This window comes from Gavialis gangeticus, unplaced genomic scaffold, assembly GCF_001723915.1.
Source record: "Gavialis gangeticus isolate Ggan-Ray unplaced genomic scaffold, GavGan_comp1, whole genome shotgun sequence".
Lineage (NCBI taxonomy): Eukaryota > Metazoa > Chordata > Crocodylia > Gavialidae > Gavialis > Gavialis gangeticus.
Genome location: NW_017729016.1, coordinates 4,143,512 through 4,162,197, shown reverse-complemented (window position 1 = coordinate 4,162,197; position 18,686 = coordinate 4,143,512). Strand labels below are relative to the sequence as shown.

General features: G+C 48.6%; 1 protein-coding gene across 1 annotated transcript in view; it reads right to left on the bottom strand.

Moving 5' to 3' along the window:
- Positions 1-1,327: 1,327 nt before the first annotated feature.
- The window catches only part of LMF1 (lipase maturation factor 1), a gene marked incomplete at its 5' end in the record, with an annotated part of 349,511 nt that continues 332,152 nt past the window's right edge, over positions 1,328-18,686 (bottom strand). The window contains one exon of the mRNA XM_019512578.1: positions 1,328-3,294. Within this exon, the coding sequence (XP_019368123.1) occupies positions 3,120-3,294 (175 nt within the window). The remainder of the gene's footprint in view (positions 3,295-18,686) is intronic.

Sequence of the window (18,686 nt, the reverse complement as noted above, 5' to 3'; positions counted from 1 at the left end):
TTCAACACTGACAAGTGCAGGGTGCTGCACTTAGGCAGTAGTAACCAGCAGCACACCTATAAGATGGGAAACTCCCTTCTTGAGAGCACGGAGGCAGAAAAGGATCTTGGAGTCTTTATTGACTCCAAGATGAACATGGGCCGACAACGCGAGGTCACGGTTGGCAGGGCTAACCGGATCTTGTCGTGCATCCACAGGTGCATCTCTAGCAGGGCCAAGGAGGTGATCCTCCCCCTCTACGCGACACTGGTCAGGCCGCAGCTGGAGTACTGCGTCCAGTTCTGTGCACCCCACTTCAAGAGGGATGTGGACAACATGGAGAGGGTCCAGAGGAGGCCACCCGCACGATCTGGGGACAACAGGGCAGACCCTACAGTGAGAGACTGCGGGACCTGAACCTGGTCAGCCTCCACAAGAGAAGGCTGAGGGGGGACCTGGTGACTGTCTATAAACTCACTAGGGGGGACCAGAGGGGTTTGGGAGAGACCTTGTTTTCCCTCGCGCCCGCTGGCATAACAAGGAATAATGGCCACAAGTTGCTGGAGAGGAGGTTTAGATTAGACATCCGTAAGAACTACTTCACAGTCAGGGTGGCTAGGATCTGGAACCAACCTCCAAGAGAAGTGGTGCTGGCTCCTACCTTGGGGGCCTTTAAGGAGAGGCTTGATGCCTACCTGGCTGGAGTCAAATATTTGAGCCCGGTTTTTCTCTTGCCCAGGCAGGGGGTTGGACTTGAAGATCTACAAGGTCCTTCCCGACCTGACTTCTGTGATTCTATGCGAATCTCCTCCTCGTCTAGATCTAACCTCGCGGCTGTCCACATTGCACTTCCTCCTCCCGAAGCGGAGCCCATCTGGGAATCTCTGTCTGCAGAGGACTGAGCTTTTCTTCTGTGCTGGGCTCTAATTATACACAAGAGTAATTAGGGTAAGGACAAGAAGTGGTGTGTACAAAAGGTGCAAATCAGGAGCAGGAAACTATGGGATTGCTGCTGTCATTGAAGCCTGCACACCCAGGTAAGCACCTGGGCCACGAGGGCAGCATGACCGTACCTCCACAGTGCCCTGCCTCGGGGATCTCTGGTGTCTGGGCTGGAAAAAATGACCCAGGAGGTGAGGTGTTTTAGTGCTAACGACCTGGAGGATTGTCTCCATGATGTGAGGTCTTCAGAGGGAAGCAATAAGGTGAAAAATAGGCCTCCACGAGCAGCCTGTAGGTCCTTGCAGGGGCTAATGTGAAGTCTTAATGGAGTGTAACAACGCCTGGAAACAGAAGTGCTTGCAGAGGCTGCCTCTCCCCATCAAAGACCAAGCAGAAATCAGTGCGATAAAGTTTACTCGTGAATGTTTAATGTGCTGTTTACTGTCACCACGTCTGACCACTTAACAGGGATGATACCCACCATGCAACCACAGCTGGCAACGACCATCCTGCCACCATACAGTCATTCCACCACGCCACGGCCCAGGGTGAGCCTCGAAGAGGAGCGCGGTGTCTCACTACTGCAATCTGTGGACACCGTGATGTGTTTCAGAGCAACGATGCTTAGCAGAGAAGTCAAAACTTTGACTTCTGACTGCTACCTGTGGTTGGCACAAGTGCAGTAGAGGCTGGCATGTCTTAGGAGCAATGAAACCCTTTTTGAATGTAGTTCCCTGAGTGGGGAAAGGCTGTTTTCTCCTCTCCCCCCATGTGTCCCTGCCAAGTCACTGGAAGTTGGCTTGCTCTTAGAGACTTGAGAATATACAGAGAGAATATACACCAGTGTCACACTGCAAGGTGAGCAATACACCTGCCCTTCGCAGCGATTTCCAGGCCAGAAGGGATTGTGACGTCCCCCCGCTCTGACCGCCTCCGTAACACAGAGCCCCCCCCCCCCAGTGATTCATACCTCCAGCCCGTAACGTCAGGCTGAATTAGAGAGGATCTTGGCTCAGACCAGCTAGGAGATCAAGAACAGAGCAACAGGCTTTGTTAACAGAGGATATCGTGCAAAAGAAATAGAGGATGCAGGTGCTTGTGATGGCAGGGAGAAGACAACCCATCTGTGCCTGGGAACAGTCTGGAGACGAGAGATGCAGGAGGATATCTGCTGCGTGGGTGGAGTCCCTCGGCAAGTCTGTTTGGTGTTACTCTCAGTCTGCTTGCTTGATACCTTCCCAGGGTTAATAAGCTTATTCGCCAGGGGGCTAGACATTTGCTTAGAGGGGGAAAAAACACCCCCAGCACAACAACGGTGAGTGCTGAAGGAAATATTAGCACGCTCCTTGAAGTGCTGCAAAACGTCTAGAGCCCTCTGCAGGGAAGCTGCGAGCAAGCATAAGCCCCTTTTGAAAGAAAACCCTTAAGCCGCCTTCGGATTTAGAAGCTTCCACCTTTCTTAACCTGTGCCTGAAGGGATACCCAAGCCAAACATGAATCCACAGCATGCTCCGAATTAAGTTGGCCGCGTTCACTATGAATTCGGAGGGCTTGGAACGAGACCAGCACGCACAAAAACCTCTGCAAACCTCGCCTGTAGGTTCGCTGCAACTGTCCTATGCAGGGACACCAAACACATCCAGACTGGAAGGACAGCTCATCTCCTAACATACCATATATCATCCTGAAGATAAAGTCTGAACTCGGTTAGGCTGATTTAAATCACTTAACATAAAAGAATTGGGCCCGGACAGTTTGCAAGGTAGGCAGAGGTGAGAAAGGAGCTACGTTTTTTTTTTTTTCCTGGATCATATTTCATAGAATTTAAAACTATTATCATTATACCTACCTGAATCTGAGTAAACCCAGATCTCAGACCTAATGCAATGGCACGGTGTGTCAGCTGTCAACGGTTTTGTCTCAGCTCACTGCTGCAACCGAGAATTTGGCAAAATTTGGGCCACCTCTCGAGCAAGCAATTTACTTAAGAGATCAGAAAGACAGAACAGGAAGGAAGACAGATGCAAAGAACAATGGACAAACAGAGTGACAAAGACAGGCCAAGCCAGGCAGGACATGACAGTCGAGAAACAGCCTGGCAAGGAACCATCAAATTTATATATAAAAATACAGGAAGAAGTGAGAAACACGAGCTCAATGGAAACGGACGGCTTTTGTCCTTTATGGCTCTCCTCTTGTCAATTCTGCGCGGGGTATGGCCAGTTCCTGTCCTCATAAAACCTCTTCAGACCCTGGAGATTGACTGGTGGAAAGTACGGCCCAATTCTCTTCCGAATCCACCACTTCCCTTCGCCAGCGTGCTTGCCTCTGGGCTGGCTAAATTTGTATTTGAAGTGCTCGCCTCTGACCCACCTTCGGGGAAGAAAGAAAACATAGCGCCGTTACAATCAAGTTCAAGGTAATCAAGTTCCTGATCTCAGCAGTGGTGTTTGCAACGTGGCTGCTTGTCTCCTGCTTCAAGACCCGTTGGGAAGCATTGGGAAGCACTGGCTTTTGTCTGCTGCAACTCGAGCAGCGATGACGCAGGGGAGAAGGGCGCTGGCTACCATTTGCAATCCATGTGGACCGCGGTTTAATACAGAGGTTGCTTCAAGGGCCCCCACTGTCCCCATTCCCTCTTCCCCCCCTTGCATGGCTCCCAACTTCCTTCCTATTTGCCATGGCTCAGGTCCCTCCTCTTCACCCATCCTTGGTCCCCCTGTCCCGTGCACAATCCCAAAGCATCCTTATGGCAGTTGCTTGCCTGGAAAAGTAACATTAAGAAAGCAGCAATATCTGTCGAGTTCTTTCTAGTGCCTGCAAAGACAAGCTCCCACTTCGATATAACCATCCAGCGCTCCACAGATGCTCGGCTAGCATCCTCCTTAAGAGTCCCAACATAAAACACGGATTTCTTCACCCCCCCACAAGAAAAAAAACAAATGACTGGTTCTTTCCCCAGGGGACGTATCCTACTTCCAGCCACCCAACCCCAAATGATTGCTCTTTTGCTTGGTAGCTTATTAAAGAGGCTAAGAGCGCATCTGGTTTTTGGCTGCCCAGAGAAGGAGATTAAAAAAAAAAAGAAACAGTGCAGAAAGAAGCATTCATCAGTCTGATGAAACACACTCGGAGGCTGCACAGGGCATTTGCACCCGCGTTTTGGTTTACGCTCACCCCCTTCTTCCTGCCCCTGGATGTAGGCCATGCTGACAAGAGAGAGGATAACATCGCTGTCCGGGGGCGTAGGGGGCCCTGCTTGCAGTGCATCGCATCGCGACACTGGCCGGGCAAGTTAATCAAACAACCAGCAACATAAAAACGTCACGGTCATGTCAATGCTCATTTAAACCTGCTTTGCTTCAGTACTAAAATACAAACCCTGCTACTAAGCAGGACGCTGCCACTGCACAGCTGCCTTCTTGGGCTGCTGGAAAACCAGGTTCTGCTGCTAAACTAATTAGGGAGGCTGCTCTATATTTTTGGGACTCAGACACGACGGGGAGTTTGCAGCAAAAGGCCGGTGAGGTGGCAAATGCAGCTGAATTGAAAACAGCAGCTCTGCTGTGACCAACACTTGATGTCTTGACTGAAGTCTCTTAGACCAACTAGTTATTTGCAAAAAAATTTTGTCTCTTCAGTTTTGGGTCTCAGTTTCCTCTTCTCCACTTCTTCCGTTGGTTCACAACGCCCGTTTGCTCCCTCCCGTTGAGCACGGCAACTTGTTCAGCCCTGGACACAACCCATAATGGGAGACGGCTTGGATGGACACGGAAAGAGGCCTATTGTCCCCTCGACCTCTGCCCACCAAAGAGCAGGATGGGGCTCTTATAGGCATGTATCATTTAAACACTTACAAAGCATTTACGGCCCGGGTGGCTCATTCACCCAGCAGACCGGGAACCAAATGCAACAGCTCTTTGAACAAGGCAAAAGGCCTTCTGCAGAGCAGGAGCATGCCAAGCAGCCCCATGCCTCCCATCACTAACCGGACAGTGGGTACCAGACCCTGCAACACTTCACCCTGGCACCGTCCACCTCCACGGACGGCTCCGGGAGAACGGCTATTCACACCTAAAGGCGTTCACAACTCCTCGTGCTCAGCGCTGCAGACCTGTTCACACTTGCTGTCGCACAGAAACCTGGATTCCATCACTGTCCCGCAGCTGCTGCTTTAATTATATTCAGGGTTTGGGTTTTTTCCCTTTTTTTTTTCCTGTAGGCCAGTAAAAGCTGACTGGGGGCTGAAGTGTTACTCCCACCGTGTTTGCTTCACAGGAGCACAAAATTTCCTGTTCATAATTAGAGCATTACCGAGCATCGACGTTTGCATGGGCCCGGCTCGCCCGCAGGCTCTTTTTCTGAGATAGTTATAGATTTAAAAGCTGTGCTGCTTGATTGCTTTTTGGATTCTGCAAACATATCCAACTTTTTCAAAAAGCCTTAATTGTCTGGTACAAGCCAGCCAGGGTTAAGCCGGCAACGGGGCCCCCGTGCTGTGTTCCCAGCTGCTTTCAACCTCAGCTGCCCTTTGCTGACCCCCCTTTCCACAGGAAGCAAAATGAGCGGATCAGATCGCTCCTGCAAAAAGAGCAGCATCAGAAGAGAGTTGGTCTAATAAAAGATATCAGATTCACCCGAAGAACCTTGTCTGCATTGGAAGAGATGCATTTAGCTGATACACGCAGGTGATCAAGGGCCACGGGCCATGGCGGCATCGGGAAGAGAAAAGCAGTTTGGAAAAGGCGCTGGGCTGGGAGTGAGGAACCTCGTGCTCTGAGCTCCACCTTTGTCAGCTTTTTTGGGCTGGGACTCATTCACTCCGCGCCTGCATCCCAACTGGGGGCCTCTAGGCACAACTGTGGCATACACCAGTATTAGGAAGCACATTGCAAATATTAATGGACTTATCTTTGGGAGGTCCCCATAGACTCATAGAAAATGAGGGTTGAAGGGAGCTCAGGAGATCACATCTAGTCCAACCCCCTGCTCCAAGCGGGACCAGCCCCAACTACACCATCCCAGCCAAGGCTTTGTCTACCTGGGCCTTAAAAACCTCTAAGGATGGAGACTGCACCACCTCTCTGGGTAATCTGTCCCAGTGCTTCACCACCCTCCTCCTGAGAAAGTTTTTCCTAATACCCAGCCTAAACTTCCCTTGCTGCAACTTGAGCCCACTGCTCCTTCTGTCATCTGCCCCCACTGAGACCAGTCCAGCTCCATCCTCTTTGCAGCCCCCCTGCAGGGAGGTGACGGCTGCTATTCAATCCCCCTCGGTCTTCTCTTCTGCAGAATAAATCAGCCCAGTTCCCTCGGCCTCTCCTAAGTCCTGTCCCTCAGCTCCCAAACCATTTTTGTTGCCCTCCGCTGGACTCTCTCCAATGTGTCCACATCCTTTCTGTAGTGGGGGCCCACAGCTGGACACAGGACTCCAGATGTGGCCTCCCCAGTGCTGAATAGAGGGGAAGGATCACTGCCCTTGATATGCTGGCAATGCTAGTCATGCAGCCCAGGATGCTGTTCGCCTTTTTGCAGCAAGGGTACGCTGGCAGGGAGGCCTCTCTCTAGTCCCCAGATGGCAGGGAAGCCTCCCTATATCCCCATTTCACAGACGGGAAAGCCATGCACAGGGAAATTGAATGCCGGGTCCAGAGGTCAGGCTGGAAGCCTGTAGCAGGCCCCAACTCAGGTCTCCTGCATCCCACAAGCTCATCCTCCCTGCCCCCAACCTCTCAGGCCTGTTGGATGAGCCCTTTGGAGCGAAGGTTTCCCAGCCCCGTTTCAAACGGGCCGGTCCGCCCAATTTAAATAATATCTATCATCTGATTTGCTCTGATCCGTCCCATATGTTGTCTGTCTATGAAAACGCTGGCTATCAAAGGGATCGGCGTGTAAAACTAGAACCGTGTGAGCATTAAAGGAACCACACGCAACCGAAGCTGCATTTTTGTGGCCAAAAGTTTGCGTTCGTATCTGAAGGCATTTCAGCCTCTAAAGTTCAGCGCCTAAAGAACGCTGCAAAAAACCAATGGGGAAAAACAACCTAACCCATTCCCCTCCTTTCCCCCAAGTCTCTCTATTGAATCTGGGCATGCATCCCGAGAGGGATTTCCCGAAGAGTCAAAGGGAGCGAGGAGGACAAGCCCCAATAAGGGCATGTCCACACTGGTGTCGTGACACCCGTTGATGCACAGACACTCAAGCTGGCTTTCAATGACCCAGCTCAGGTCAGAGAAGAGCTGCAGAGCAATGCAGAACCTGCCAGGGTCACAGGTAAGGACCGAGCTCAGCGCCACCGTGTCACGGCTTTGCTGCTAGATCAGGGATGCCAACGCCAGCTGCAACAGCATCTTTGGATGGGGATGGTGACGGAGCACCATGCTCATGTGGTTCTACTGCTTTTGCTACCCGAGGGAGCGTCTGCTTAGCTTTAGGTAGCATCATCATGTAAACCCACCTGCTACCTGCCAAGTCATCCCATTTTCCTGCTGGCTGCAACTTTCCAAAGGTGTGCAAGGGGCTGGGGTGCCTCAGGGCCCTTTGTCTGGAGCTCAGGATGCAAAGCTCCTTCTCACCCCTCTCTACCACCATGTCATGGTGATTGTCATGCCACCGGAGGGGGATGCACTGGATTGCTTCTGATGGTCAATACCAACAGCTTGGGCATCCCCGCAAGACCAATGCAAGGTGCCTTTTTCCCCACACCCAATGGGCCTCTGCACTGCTCCCCACCTAACAATTATACTCATGTATTAGCTCTCGATCCCCCAGAGGCCACCAAAGGCTCTGAAATGGGAACATCTACCCAGCTTAGCCCTCATGATCCTAATAGCTGGAAAGATGGATGCCGGGGCATGGATTCAAACACAAATGGCTGAACTCCAGCAAGATTTCGTCTAGGACGCTGGCTTTCCACCTGCAGCCCGCGGACCCCTGGAAGTCCGCAGATGATGTCTAAGGGGCCCGTGAAAGATGACTATGATCAATCAAAAGTAGGTGAACACCCACACTTACAATTCAAAGAAGTCCACATCTCCATTCAACGTTTTTTTAGGGGTCTGCAAATGAAAAATCATTGAAAAACACTGCTCTAGGATATGGGCTGCCCCCCAGGGCCACAGCAGCCAGGGACAGGACAGCATGTACTGATCTTTATTTTATTTTCACTACAGGGAAAATATAGGGAGCAAAAGACTTAGTTCTGTTATGAAGCCTCTGCAGTGACTGGAAACATTGGATGCAGCATTAAAAATCTGCCATTCTGCTTACACTGAATGGCACCACCACCCCCTTTGTGCCCCCACCTTTCCAAAAAGCCTCCAAACAAACGTGGCTTAATTTTTTTTTTTACTGGTCAGAGGAAGTCTCCTTTCCCAGGAAAATTGAGAACGAGCGGACAAGTCAAGTGATGGAATGCAAAACACGGAAAAGTCCTTTTCTTTTTTGGCAAATGCACCATTTTAACCATTTAGATTTGCCGTATGCACGTTTACAACAGGAACTGCTAGATGCCAAGCCAGAGCTGGTTGAAAACCAGAGAAGTGAAGAGTGACCTCTGGGCAAAGGCTTCAATATAGACCTGGTTAGCAAACTCCTTGACCCCAAGCTCTTTCCCTGACCCAGCTCAAAAGCTCTCCTGGCTCCATCCCCCCAGTTACTCATGCTATTTGTACAACAAAATTGATGCCCGCTCTCAAGTCTGCAGGAGCTGAAGGCTGTAAGTATTGCTCTGATTGCTAATTGCTCTTACAAGCCTGCAGTGCCCGGTGTGAGGCTGAGGACACTAAAGAAAAGCTCTCCTAATGTCATGCATGATCGGAGCCCTTTGCTGGAGGCTTTGTGGCATTTACAAGAAGGATGCCATGGGCTGTAGGATCCCTACAGCCCCTCACCTCAACGCCTGTGCTGCCGAGAGGATGCGGGTACAGGGAAAGCATGATGTGTACCCCATGGGACCATCATGGAAAGGCTCACACACCTAAAAACCACCGATAGTGGGCTACTGGAGTTATGAGAGGCTCCTGAAAGGTGCTGGATTGAATCTACTCTGGGGTGTCTCTTTCCAGGGCTCTGCCGTCACCCCTGGTTTATAATCATCACGAACTCCTTGTTCACCCCAGGGCTCAGGGACAGACCGCACCTTTCCAGGAACGCCACGAAAGCACGAACACCCGCTTCAGCGCTCACAGACTTTACAAGCACAGCTCGGAAGTCGAGCGAGTCTCACACATACGTGGGTGCCTGCAGATCAGGAAACCACCACGAACCACGCATGCTTTGTATCCGAGTCCTTTGTGCCCCAGGCTCACGTGAGCCCGCGGACCTTTTAAGCTCCGAGGGGGGGAAAAAAACACCTGGCGTTCCTGGGACCAAGACCTTGGTTTCAAATCAACGATGAGCTTTTGTAAGATATTAGGAACTTAAAAACTCTGCCGGAGAAACCACCAGAGCACGCGGTCCTTAGAACGAGTCCAAATCCATTTACCCAGCCCCGCTGCTGCAGCTGATGGCAGCTCTCTGTTTGGTTATGACCAGGGATCCTGGTTTTCTCTGATTAAAAAAACTCCCAATTTCCAGTTGAAAAAAAGTAATGCAAAATCCACTTTTTTCCATGATTAAAATGAAACACCACTATATATACATATACACATACATATACATACACATACATATATATATATATCTCCATCCACGTGGGCAGACAACAGCACCCATCCCGTTGACACAGGAATTGCTCTATCTCCAGTTCTACTTCCATATATATCATTACCATATATATATCTATATATTAATGGTGTTTCATTTTAATCTTGGAAAAATGTGGATTACCTTTTTTTTAAACCAAAAATTTGGGTTTGTTTGTTCTTTTTAAACAGAGAAAACCAGGATCCCTGGTTATGGCCAGTTTTCGCCGTTATCAAGTACATGCTTTGAGAAGACAAATTAGGCGGTGCAGTTTATGGGACACGTTCGCATGGGCTCGTGCGAGCCAGGGGTCCCATGCAGTTTATGGACGCCTGGCAGAGCTCTTCCCAGCTGCCTTCCCATCCCCTGGGAGACTGCCTGTCTGCCCTAAACTTCAGGGATGCACCTGCCACCTGTCTGCCCCGTGTGCCCACCTGCGAGAGGATGGCAGCGGGGAGAAGATGGATGGCAGAAGTCACCCCTGCTCTTCGGTGGTGAGATCAGATCCTTCAATTTATTCAACCTGTAGCACTGGTTTGGCCCACGCAGACCCCTGGCTAGTGCTGCAAAGCTGGGCTGTGCCCCACGGCGTGCGCTCTGCTTTCTGATGGACGGATTTGCAGATCGCACTCCTTGTTTTAAAAGGCAACCTGAAAACTTGGGAGAAGTCCATAGCCCAGACGAGGTCTACAAAGCAGATCTCTGAACAGCATAGCCCTGTCTGGCTGTATCTGAGGCACGAGGCAGAAGGAGGCATTTCTTAGTTTTGCTGGAAACAGGAAAGATGGTGACAGCTGGGGGAGAGCTCTACCGCCGGCTTATGTTTCCTTAACATGCAGGAATGTTGCGGCTGCAGCACGGAGGGGAGAAAACCCACGCTGCATTCAAACAGCCATAAAACTGCATTGTCAGGAGAGTCGATGAACACCGCTGATGCTACACGCTGAGCAAAGCCGGGTAAGCGTATGCACACATGAAACAACTACTCTGATTTAAACGGGACAGGGACTTACGGCCTGTCAGGCTGGTTTGCTGCAACCGTTCCACAGGTCTGCTCCATCCTGAAGGACTGGAGCTGAACAGTGGTTGACTTCTGTTTTATTCAGGGGGGAATGACTGTGGGACAAATGGAGCCATTGCAACAGAGCCCTCCAGAGCAGTAAGACCCTCGGCTTCACTTTTTAGTCCAGTCTAGTCGTTTTGTCTGTCCACATCCTGCTGCTCACCCTTCGGGGGGGTAATTAAAGGGGTCAAGGAAGGGAACTCCATACAGTTCCCCAGGACTTACCCAGTGAATGAAGATTGGGTTATATTTGCCTCTCACTGGGTGCATCTACGCGTTCATTAATGCACCTTAGATATGGTGCATTTAGTCGAGTACTCGCTTAATAAAGTACTAAGTAAATGCACAGTACCTCCAGTTACACAGTGCATGGTTATTTAGTGATGCGTACTGCGCACGAGTCTAGTAACACTGCACCAGAGGCTATTGGCACCGTTGGTTACTGCGCAGTGTTATTAGGCTAATGCGCAGTAACGGTCTCATGTAGACGTGCCCACTGAAGTGCCAGGTACTAACCAATAGTAGAAGGTAAAAAACCAGATTGGACGGACCAAATCACAGCAAACGTCGTGGCTTCTTTGTGAGATCATCTCTAAGTGCTGTGATGGCATAAAATAATCCTACGAAGGGCAAATAACAGGCTTGGCTCGGCTAAGTTGGGTCACACAGCAGAAAAAAACTCTCTCTGATCGTTTCATGTAAGAGCAGCAAGGGTGCCTGGAAAAGCAGGGTCTCCTTTGGCAGGATTAGGCATCTAAATGCTTATGTAGCAGGACAGCACCCAATATCTCAAGGAACAAGACAGAAACAAGAGGTTCTGTAAAGCCGGTCAGATAAGGACCCACCGGGAACCACATCAGTCGCCACGAAAATGTAACAGCACATGTACAGAGCATGTGCCACGGCCTTCCTGAGCGGCAACACAGACCCCCTCATCCCTGTTCACCTTCCATATGTACAACTTTCACCGGGGTGGAAAAGACTAAAAATAAAAATAAAAAAACATTATTTTTTAAACCCATATTTGACAATTCATCGTGCCAGATGCCCAGTAGCAGCTGTGCTGTAGCGCTTTTAAGATTTTCTCATATATCAGCCTATTATGACATCTTCCAACTGGACGTGTTAAAAATTAGCAGCAATATTCGAGTTGTTACGATCAAGGCCTAAATCTCCAAGACAGCTGTAATTAGTTCCAGAGGGTGCAGCTGTCTCCCTGTAACAGCTGAGGGGTTTTGGAGGGGGGAAAAAAGCAGGAATGGCGTTTGCTGGGAGAATTAATGGCCTGACGGGGCAGAGAGGTCTGGGGGAGAGAAACCCAAACACGAGTGCTCCTTGCATTTTGTTTTGATATCTCAAGGTCCCCCCCAGCTCCACTGTAAATCAGAGAATACATGGCGCTGGAAAGCACAAATTCATTAAAGCAGCGGAGCCGCCACCCGAGCTCTTCTCGCCTATGCCAGCTCTGCTAGCAAGCGAGGCCATAAATTCATCTTGGCTTGAGAACCATTTCGAGAAGAATGGTAGTTTTATGGGCTGCTTTTCTTTGCCGCTGCCTTCTCTTTATCTAATGTTCTTTGATGTGACGGTCGTATCTGAGCGGCTTGCAATCACTGCGGGGCTTTATCCTCGGCGCTTCTGAAATGCTTTTGATGCCCTCGTGCTGCAGAGGAGGCATTGACACTTGGAATGGCTAAACGACTTGCCCACAGCTGCCCAAGGAAATCTGCGGCAGACCCTCCCAAGCCTAGACGAGCATCTTTCTGCAGGGGGCCTGACGTGCTAACGCTGCAGCCATTAAGAGCGGAGGTGGATGGAGCAGCATGAAGGGGCACAGTTTCTGACAGCGGACGTGTCTCTCAGTGTGTCATGGTTGAATAAAGGCGAGATTGGTTTCATTTCCCCCGAATGCAGCTCAGCTTCCAAGAGCCGGGGCAATCCAACGTGGACCACCCTGCTAAACACCAGGATCATGCGGTTGGGAGCAGATGAGTGGTTCCCCAGTGAGCCACAGAGGGACCTGGTGGTGGCTAACCACTCCAACCTCTGGCCTAATGCAGGATAGGGAGTGTTTCACCCCATGATTAAGCTTGCGGTTGAACTGGAAGTAGAGCAACTCCCATGTCAGTTGGATGGATGTTGGTGTCTGCCCACATGCATCCCATGCTGGACCAAGGACACAGCTCATCTAAGGTCTGAAGGAAGGTCCACCACCAGCACCAGGAATATACTTAAAGCTCACATGAGTACGGGGGTTACACACCCAAATGCCAGTGGTGAAAACAGGGCCTGATTTCCCCTCTCATTCTCAGGCTTTGCTCAGCTGGGATGCAGACAAGTGACTGCGACAGCAGCTAATAGAGGCAGAAAGATGCTGCCCAAGCAACTGCTTGAGTATAAATGAGACATGAAGCTTTGCAGGCTCAGACACAGGTCCCCAGCCATGGCCATGGAGAAATAAGATAGGACCACATTAGCTGAGGGCATCTGAGAAGGACTTCCTGCCACCTTGAATTTGCCAATGACTTGAGTGGTTGGAAAGTGGAGTTTGCCTCTTGCACAAAATCCTGACATTTTGACATTAGGTTTTTTTTCCCCCTGAAGAGCCTAAAAAAGGGTTGAGATGTCCAACAACAACAACAACAACAACAAAAATCAATAAAACCTCCATCCAGAATGAACAGGTCTTTTTGTTACAGGAACATAGAAATGTTTCATTTTGAGCTCCTCAAAATATGATGCGAATTCAATATAACATGAACAGGCTTTTTTCTATATGCGAGAAAAGACCAAATGAACTGATAATGTGAAAATGAACCAGCTTTACCTGATTGAAACTGAAATGAGATGGTCAAAATGCTTTGTTCCAACATCTTTTCACCACGGAAAATTCAGTTTGTTGCTATGAACCATTTCAGTTTGGAGAAGATTGTATTTTGCAACAGAAAACTTGCATGGAAAATATTTTGGCCAGTGCCACGAGTGACAGGTGATGCAGGCCACGCTGGTTGCAGCGTGTCCTTGTATCGACTTCCAGCAATACTTTTTGCCATGAAGTTGGGGAAAGCGCATATGCAGCCACAGTTTTTATAATGGACACATTCTTCTCAGTCGGTCTAGCGCAAGAATATTTAAAATGAAAGAATTATCCTGGGAAGCCAGGAAGCAAAACAGAGTAAAACCCCAGGAGAGCATGGACTAAGCCTAAGGCTCCCAAACTCAGTCAAAGAGAAGGTCAATCTGGACAGGGAGCTTCATAAGAAACCTGCACCACTTCTCTCCTTCGCTTGGGATGAAGCCTGTGTCTGTCTCCTGTGCCAGAGCTGTTGAGACATAAAAGCAAGATTTTGAAAGCCAAGACAAGTGATGGGAAATTAAGTCCAGACCAACTCAGCCCTTGGACTTGAGTCTCTCACATGCCCAGAGTGGATTGGGACCACTGGACTCTGGCTGGTACGGCTCCCCTTTAACGCCTTTTGGGAATAGCCTCGGAAGGAGGTCTTTGTTTCCTGCCCATGCAGAACGGAAGAATTTCTGAAGTCTTGGAAAAAGTTTTGCAAGGCAGGAAAACCTCTTTCCACCAACCCCCACTTGCAGCCTTGCTCCCTTCCGAACAACCTGCTGGGTCTTCACTAAGATTTCACCTTGCACTATGAACCACAGGTTTGTTAACATGGGTTAAGAACATACCTGGCCTCCTGAACCGTCAACAGAGTGATTTATACCTCTTACGGAGCTGACCCAATATACACATGTTAAGTCCTGGGGCTACTTAAAAACCAGGAGATTAAATGCAACAGGAGCACTATGGGAACAGAACTATCAACAGAATATGGACACTATATTATACTAGCCGCTTATGTTCTTCTGAGAAAATAAAAACAGACCGAAAGATATAGCCAAGGTGAATAACACTGAATTTTCAAGGTCTAGGCTCTTTAAAGCTGGACTGGAGCATCTTAACCAAACAATTATAATGACTGGATGAAACTCTGCAAGTGAGCTGGTTATTTGCAGGTTTGCAACAAAAAAAGGGGGACCCGACAATCCAAAAGGAAAGGATGTTGTTTTAATATCAGAGACACCAAACTTTTAAAGTGAGAAATGAAATGTTTTTTCCACGCCCCCATCCTGTAAGCAGGACCTGATTTTTTTTTTGTTGCTACAGCTCCATGATGGCATGTTAAAACACTTATTAATTTCTTAGACGAAATCCTACCATATAGATTTATGATGGCTAATATTTTATGAACTATCCACTGCAAAAATAATAGTTTGTACATCTACATTCCATAAACAGCACTGTGCTTGAAGTCAAGTTTCACACTCAATTAGGCTGCGCATTCAACAATGCGCTCATTTTTAATCAGTCACCTGTTTTTCATTTTAAGTTTATCACACTTGAAAAAATACTATAATTTTTAGAGTTGTAAAGAAACCTGCAAACTTTGGTCTTAGAAATTTCATTTCGAAGGCATTAACTCATTTTCAAAGTCCCTTGGCTATTTGAGGTGTAGAGTTTCCATTAGCAGAATAAACTCCATGGAGTGTGGAACTTGATGTTCTTATGGAAAACAGTCCCTTCCCTTAATTATTTAGTCTAGCAGGGAATGAAAATAATTAAGTCTCAAAATTCCCTTTAGGATGCAGGGGGAAAATAGTAGGAAAATTAGACTTTTTCCACCTAGCTACCGAAGTGGAACAGAACCTCGGTGGGCAGAATAATTAGCTGGACGGTGGGGAGGGAAAGGTGTGCTAGAGATCTGCAGCAGACAGATGAATATTGGAGTTTGTGGGCAAGTAGCTCCCCATATTGTACAGTTTCTGGAGTCATTTCAGTCTTATAGACTCAAGGGGTCTGTACAACCCCACCCTGAGTCTATAAGATTAAAATGACTCCAGAAACCTCACTGTACAATATGGGGAGCAACTCTCTCTCTCTTTAAGTACTGCTGCCAAGACTCAGATTTTACTTTCTGTGCGCTCCATCCTTCCCCTGCAAAAATCACCAATAATTTTAAAAGTGGGCAGTAATTTTTAGTGTCTTGGTGTTTTTGGCATCCAGATGGACACTTCCAAGAAACCTGCTTTTTCAAGCATGGGTGCTTATGACGTTTATATTCATTATGGCCGTTCTCTTCCCCTCCAGTTCAGCTTGAACAATGAAAACAGAATCATCCATTTCTGGGCGGGTTCGTGCTCAGGTTTGCTTGGATGTAGTCCTGAAGTCTAATCTATAGAAGTAGCTCCAACAGCGCGACCGATTTCCAACAAGGCTGAGCGTGGGCACAGTGGTCCAGCCACAGCCTGTCTGGATCCACAGGACTTGGACTGCTGCAGCTGAATGTTTAAATGCAAACAAAGAACTGGTTACTTCTAAAATTAGCAAGTGGGGGGAAAAAATACCCAAGTAAAAAGTTTTACCTTGGATTAAAAGAGTTCCTCTAACAATATGCCGCCAGCAAGTAGGAGAAGTGCAAATTCAACGTTCATAAGAAGCATAAAGGGAAACAGATCCGATTGCTTCAACCTCTGTGGGTGAAATGCAAGGGCTAAGCAAGCAACAGCCAAAGCAAGGATGAAGGGCTGATCCTCAATCCTATCCTGGCCCAATTCCACAAGAGAGGGGTCAAACCCCAGGATCCATGTATGCCGAAACTCAGGAATCCCAATGCAAAACCGACCTCTGCCAACGCTCAGCATGTTTTGAACTGACCCATTAAAAAGAAAAGTTTGAACTGCACACTGAGAACCCCATGCAGACTGTGGGTTTGGGCTTCGATTTGGACCAAAAACAAGAATTTGAAAAAATATTTCTTATTATTTTACATTGTCCAAAAATGCACTGGACACCTCAAGAGCACACACACCAAATCATGTGGGCCCAGACTTTTTAAGCAGCTGGTTTATAATAGGAAATAGTGAAAATAGAAACGATGTTGGTCTGAAACTAGAGGATCTCAGTGATGAACTAAGACCAAGGTCAGCAAGATAGACAGGGGGTTAGGTTTGCAACAGATGTCATCAAAGCCACCAGTATTTCATGACAGCCGTCCACATTCCCGTTCCTGATCCTAAAGGGAACTTGCCGATCCTAAAAGACGCTACTGTTGCTAAAGACTTATTCTTAGAAGACGCATGAAAGGATCATTTTCTCACCTGGTGAAAACCCGCATAAATAATCAGTCCCAGGCTGGGGGGAAACAAATGCAACATCAGCTCAATCCATCCTGCAATATTATTTTCATTTGTTTAAACTCACTCTGCACTTGGTTACTTTGAACACGATGACCCTGGAAAGATGCAGCTCATCTCTGATGAATCCTCACCAGACAAGAAACGATATCTATTTTCTTGAGGCAAAATGTATTAGGGGTTTGCATATGGCTATTACTGAGACCTCACAGAACAATAGGAACAATGTTTATGGCATTGGGGGGAGCCTAGCTATAAACAGCTTTTCTGATTACCAAACACTTCTGCCTTTTAATCAACTGCAAGAGCTGTTTATTGCCCACAGCCAGCAGACAGGAACGACTCTGGGTTGCTACCTACAAGGGCACCTGGTCTGGGCTGGTGGCTTGGTGTCTAACGGCTCCAAATTCTGCTAACAAGCCCCCAGGCCAGCCAGCCCTCAGGACTGGTTGTAAAAAAAAAAAATCAGCAACACTGGAAAACACTAAAAGTGAGCTCTACTCAACATCCTTCCAGCCCAAGTATACAGGCTACACGGACAATTTTCTGAGATTGCATACGCAGGGATAATGCACGGGATGTTACAGAGCTCGCTGGAAGCTGATACTCCAACCCGCCCCAGGCACCTACACATAAACCAAGTGTCCCTTGCTATGAAGGGGCACCTTGGGTTGGACACCTGGAGAGCAGCTCCGGCACAGGTTACAAGTGGTGTATCGGAGCAAATTTGCACCACAGCAAATTTCAGGCCAAAGGAGTTATCGGCTCTTTGCCACGGATGCTGCCAGGGCTGGTACCGAGCATCCCAACAAACAGCACCTCGGGACACGGAGCCATTGGGTGCGGCCAGGCATTGCTGGGGGAGCACATATTTGACCAGTGTGAGAGCATGCAACAAACCCACAGCTACGAAAACAGCACCATTCTGCGCCACACTCCTTTTCGTACCGCCTGGGGACAAGCATTTGTACATACCATATTTGTACAGCAAAAGCAAACAGGGCTAATCAGTGCCGAAACGCTCTCTGCAAATATTAAGGTAGTATTCTTCGGCGGCAAGGGACGTGCTGCTGTTTCCCAGAGTGACCTTTGCAGGAATAATGAATGGGAGTTTCCCCAACCACCTTCCTGGATCCCATCCAAGGAGTAATTACTCTGACGTAACAGATCCACTCCCTGTGTAAGTGAACAACCTGTGATATTGCCCAATAACACGGCCCGAACAATAAACTGGAGTTTATGGGATCTCTGTTATGTTTGCAAGTCTCCCGGCTCTGGGCAATACTCCACGCGATACGTTTTGTAGGGGCCTGGCCCCAAAGCAGCTCACTGCCTCTGCTTGCTTCATGCTGCTAAGAGGAAAAGAAGGCAAAATGAGAATAAATGTGCATTACCAACGCCCGACTGTTTTCCTGGTAAAGTCTTGGCTGCATTGGCTGGAGAAGAACAAGTCCGAACCGAACGTGAACTGCTGTCTGGTTCTGCTATATGGATAGCTTAGTGAAATAAAATGCGTTCGATCTGCAGTCAGGTTCTCTATCGCACCTGCCGCTCAATATAATATCGGAGCCCCCTGTGGGGAAGTGCGATTGGCAAAGCAAGGCGTCTCCACGATTGCAGTAAGACAAGAGGCTGCGTGGTAATAAAGGGTTGGTGAAAATATTCAAACAATCTCGGATGATGCACCTTAAGATCCTCAAGGCCGTAGTACTAGGAGTAGAGCCAGTGGGAAAGTGACTCAGAGGGGTCTTTGCCCCCCCAGTTAAAAATGTCTGTGGCGACAAAACAGATATTTTTGTGGGGGGGGGGGGGGGGGGCCCCT